The sequence below is a fragment of the Sorex fumeus genome, unplaced genomic scaffold (assembly GCF_029834395.1).
Source record: "Sorex fumeus unplaced genomic scaffold, SorFum_2.1 ptg000030l, whole genome shotgun sequence".
NCBI lineage: Eukaryota > Metazoa > Chordata > Mammalia > Eulipotyphla > Soricidae > Sorex > Sorex fumeus.
This window is the reverse complement of record NW_026606087.1, coordinates 12,587,469-12,591,645: the sequence shown is the minus strand read 5'-3', so window position 1 is coordinate 12,591,645 and position 4,177 is coordinate 12,587,469. Positions and strand designations below refer to the sequence as shown.

The 4,177-nt window shown below is 53.9% G+C and overlaps 1 protein-coding gene across 1 annotated transcript; it reads right to left on the bottom strand.

Moving 5' to 3' along the window:
* Positions 1 to 2,273: 2,273 nt before the first annotated feature.
* CAVIN3 (caveolae associated protein 3) lies at positions 2,274 to 3,901 on the bottom strand. Its single transcript, XM_056116005.1, has 2 exons — positions 3,432 to 3,901; positions 2,274 to 2,896 (listed from the first exon to the last, which is right to left on the bottom strand). Exons 1-2 carry the CDS (start codon positions 3,816 to 3,818, stop codon positions 2,477 to 2,479), a joined length of 807 nt encoding a protein of 268 aa, XP_055971980.1. The 5' UTR covers positions 3,819 to 3,901; the 3' UTR covers positions 2,274 to 2,476.
* Positions 3,902 to 4,177: the final 276 nt, after the last annotated feature.

The following is a 4,177-nucleotide window of genomic DNA, read 5'->3' as shown; positions in this document are numbered from 1 at the left end:
CCTTTTCTGATGGCATAACCTTGAACCTTGAATGGAGTGGCTGCCAGGAAGCTCTAAGGTTTGGAAGCTTGCAGGAGGAGCCCTGAATTTCTCCAGAGGAACTGAGCCAATGAAGAGTCACCTTCACTGCAAGCACCTTCAGGAACACAGCTCAACAGGCAGACCTAGGAGTTACTGAATGAGGCATGGACAGAACACTGGTATCCCAAGAGTGGCATCAAGTGGTCATAAGGAGCAATAGCAGCAAAGATATCCAAAGTCAGAGAACTAGAAGGCAAGGGGCGGAGCCCTCAGGGTTTAGTGATTGCTCATACTTCCCACCAATTGCTGTGGTTACAGCAAGGATTCTTTTCTAACTAAAGCCACTGGTCAGAGGAGGAAGGGCAGAAAGGGTGATGAACAAGTGGAGAGGAATTTTAAAAGTAACCTGAACTCTGATCCCACTCTATATTCCCAAAATTCTAATTGAAAACACCCTCCTCCTTCCACCTCCTCACCTACTTATTATCTTTATTTTTACCTGGTTTTCTTTTCCCCCCAAAGGCCACAACCAGAAGCCCCCTTCTAGTTCAGGTTAGTTTGCTTGCTTGCTTACTTTGTCTTGATTATTTTTTGTTTCTTTATTTGGGGCCAAAACCAGCTATGCTCAGGGCTTACTACTGAGATCACCCCGGAATCACACAGGGTGCAGGGAATCGAACCTACATCCACCACATGCAAGCCAAGTGTAAACCATCGCTCAGCCAGTTTACATTAGTTTTTAATCTATCATATTAGCTTACTTGTCCATACCTCCTAACAGATCCTAACAGATTTTAACTCCATAAAGACAAAGATCTTGTCTTTCTTGGGTGCCATTATTTCCTTAGCTATTAAAATACTACCTTGCAGTCTCTTGGAGTTCAGTAAATATTCGCTGAATGAATATTCACTGGAAGAGTGATGTATACACCTGAAACAAACTATGTTCCAGGCACTGTGCTAGGCAATCCTTACACAGACCAGAGGAACTAGCATTATTCCATTCGGTAAAGGAGGAAACTGAAAACTCAAACTATTATCCATTGAACCCTACTGTTCCTCATCACTATTTCCCTTTCCCGAAGTACATTCTTCCTCCTTCAGGTTAGGTTACATTCCACATCATTCATCTAAAAATAACTTATGAATAACAATCACACTCTTATCTTATTCAATTGTCATTATGTCTGGCTCTCCCAAAACTCTTGAGTCCTTGAGGGCCTCAGAGGGATAGTCATCTTGGCTTTCATAAGACGTAGCATAGAAATAAGCACAGTAACTTCTCCAACTGTCCTTCAGAGTGAGGACTGAAAGAATGGGAAGATGGCCGAGCTCCCATTCCAAGCCAGCCCCTTCTCACCTCTTATTTATTCTAAAACTCTTGCTTCGGACAGACCTCATGCTTTCGTGATTGCACATCTTTGACGTGAGAAATATAGAAAAAATTAAACAATCCCCACTAGAAAAGAACCACAGTTCACTGGAGAGTGAGGAATAAATCATAAACAATCTCAGTTCATGCTTTTAGTATTAGGGGTGTGCAAATGGTGTTTTGTGCAAATAAGAATCTGACCTTGAACAAGGGTATCTTGCTGAGTTTTTGCAGAACAGCAGCAGTGAGCATGAAAGAACACAGCTCAGGATGGTTCAACAGTACAACCAGGGAAAGTAGTAAGAGGTGAGGCTACAAAGATAGTCAGAGGTTACATCATGTTGAATCTTGAAGAGAGTGTTAAAGAGCCTGAACTTCACACACAAAATTGCCGGGTCAAATCGATAGGATAATTGTGTCTTTGTGGGGGAGGGTCGGGGGAGAAGGGACACAGGGTTTCCCAGGTCTCTTCATGATTAATGCTATTTGCTGGCAATGCAAACAAAATTACATAATTGTGTAGAAAACATAATAAGTGCTTCAAAAGAAGTTTGCAAAATCAGAAATGAATTAAACGACAGAAGAGGACTCCTTTTGCACACACTAAGTTTGCAGAAATTCACAACAGCAGCTCAGAAGAGTAATCTGGGGTGAAAGTGGTTTGCAGCTAAGGCCTGGTAGTGAATATCAAAGGAAAAGCAGCCAGAATCAGAAGAGGGCTGAGACTCTGTGAAGAGCGAGAGGTCAAGGGATATTTCTGCTACTGCAGCAGAACCCAGAATTTGTGGAAGCTAAAAGACATCACACCACGAATGATTTTTGAAATCCCACTCCTGGTTCCAGCATCTGTCTGAGTCCTTGCACGGTCTTCCCTTCCCAGCCCTTCGCATGGAGTCTAGACTAGAGGAAAGCACTTTATTGATGGTGGCTGCAAACCCGAAGTATGAGACAGCACAGGGTGGTAGGCTGAAGGAGCTGAGAGAAGCCAGAGGCAGTGGAAGCAGTCACTCCTTATTTGGGCGTAAATGCTGCGTGCAGAGGAGGATTTATTTTGGGAGAAGCGAACCAAGGGGGCACCGGCCATCAGGTCGTACTCTCTATTTGGAGCACAGCCGCCTCTGCATCCCCGGGTCTCCCGGGATCTTCCTCGGTGTTCTGCGGCGGCTCTGACTCCGCTTTGGGCTCCAGCGCTGGGGTTGCTTCGGGCTGGCCGTCGGGCTGGCCGTCGGGCTGGCCATCAGCGATGCGGCCCGGCTCAAGGCGAGGTGGCTTGGCGGGCGTCGGTGCTGCAGGGCCCTTCCGGCTCGAAAGGGCCCTTCGCAAACTCTGGACCTTCTGCAACCCGGAGCGCCGCAGCCGCTGGGCCCTGGACTCCACCGGCTCCTCGTCGGAGCTCTCCCCGCCTTCGGCCTCCGGCTGCTCTGGGCTAGGCTCTGACGGGTCCGCAGGGCCGAGGGGCTCGGGCCCTTTCTGGAAGGCGCTAGCTGGGATCTCCGCCTCCTCCTACATGCGATGGACACAGCACTGAACTGGCAGCTCTCCACCCCGCACCAGCCTGAACCTCACGCCTTAATTACAACCCCCGGAGCAACCCTTACCCTCCCGAGGCGGAACGGGAGAGGGGTGGGAGTGGAGGGAGGGAGCGCTGAGACCCGCAGGCGCCCGTCAACTGGAGAGCGCTGAGGTTGGGAGGGTGGCCCCTGGGGTAAGAACTCGAGGAGGCAGAGGAATGTCGTGGGATAGGACCCACTTTCTGCACCGTAGGCTTCCCTGGGGGATGGACGGGCACTTGCAGCAAACCCTGTGGACGTGGCGTGGCTGCGCGGCCGCTGATTGGCGGGGCTGGTTGGGGCGTGCAGCGAGGGAGCCCAGGGTGGTGGGAAAGGGGTGGTGCGGCTCTGGAAGCCGGCTGCATCGTGGCGGGCGGGAGGGCGCGTCGGGAATGTGGGTGTGGCAGGCGAATGGGGGTGGGGGGCACCCCCAAAGGGTGGCCGGGAGGCGGGAAAAGGCCCCGGTGGTGGGAGCCGGGGTCACTGACCTTGAAGAGCAGGACACGGAGCTTCCCGCGCGCCACCAGCAGCCCGTGGTTGGCCTCCAGCCGCTGCATCTGGGCGGCGCGGAGCACCGCGCGCTCCTGGGCCACATCGGAGTGCGAGCCCACGCGCTCCGCCTTGCTGAGCAGCTGCTCCAGCCTGTTGCTCGTCCGGTCGTGGCTGCTGCTCAGCTCGCCCAGGCCTTTCTGGATGCGGAGCACCGAGCCCGCCAGCCCGCCCTGCCTCCGAGCCAGGCCACCCAGCCGCTCCTGTAGCCCGTCCAGCATGCTGGCCAGCTTCTCTAGCAGGGTCACCACCGTCACGGCGTGCACGGGGCCTCCCGCCGCCGGCGATCCGGGCACAGGCCCGGGCTCCAACGCGCTCTCCCCCATGATCCCCGACAGCCCTGTCTGCTCTTCCCTCGGCCGCTGGCTGCGCTCTGGCCTGGGGCCGCCTTTCCCCGGCTCCACCCAAGCTCCAGCCGTGACTCAGACAGGCGGAGTTGGCCGTCCCCGGGAGGCGGGCGGGAGGGCAGGGGGCGGGATGGCAGCCGCGGGGTCCCTAGGAAGCGCTTCCCCGTTCGGCCCCGCCCGGGGACCCGCGGGGTGCAGCTTGGCCCAGAATCAGCTCCACCCCGCAGAGTCTCTCCCTTTGAATATCCTCTCCACGTGCCCAATCCCCAGGTATGCCTTTTTCTGGAACATACTCTTCCCGTTCCAAAGGGCGAGCCAAGGAAAGTTTTAGGTACATG

What these genes read in the sequence shown, in the direction of transcription:
- CAVIN3 (XM_056116005.1), bottom strand. Translation starts at nt 3,818, where the DNA reads ATGGGGGAGAGCGCGTTGGAGCCCGGGCCTGTGCCCGGATCGCCGGCG. An exon ending in TCCGTGTCCTGCTCTTCAAG is followed by an intron (nt 2,897 to 3,431) that starts GTCAGTGACCCC and finishes CATCGCATGTAG; the next exon opens with GAGGAGGCGGAGATCCCAGC.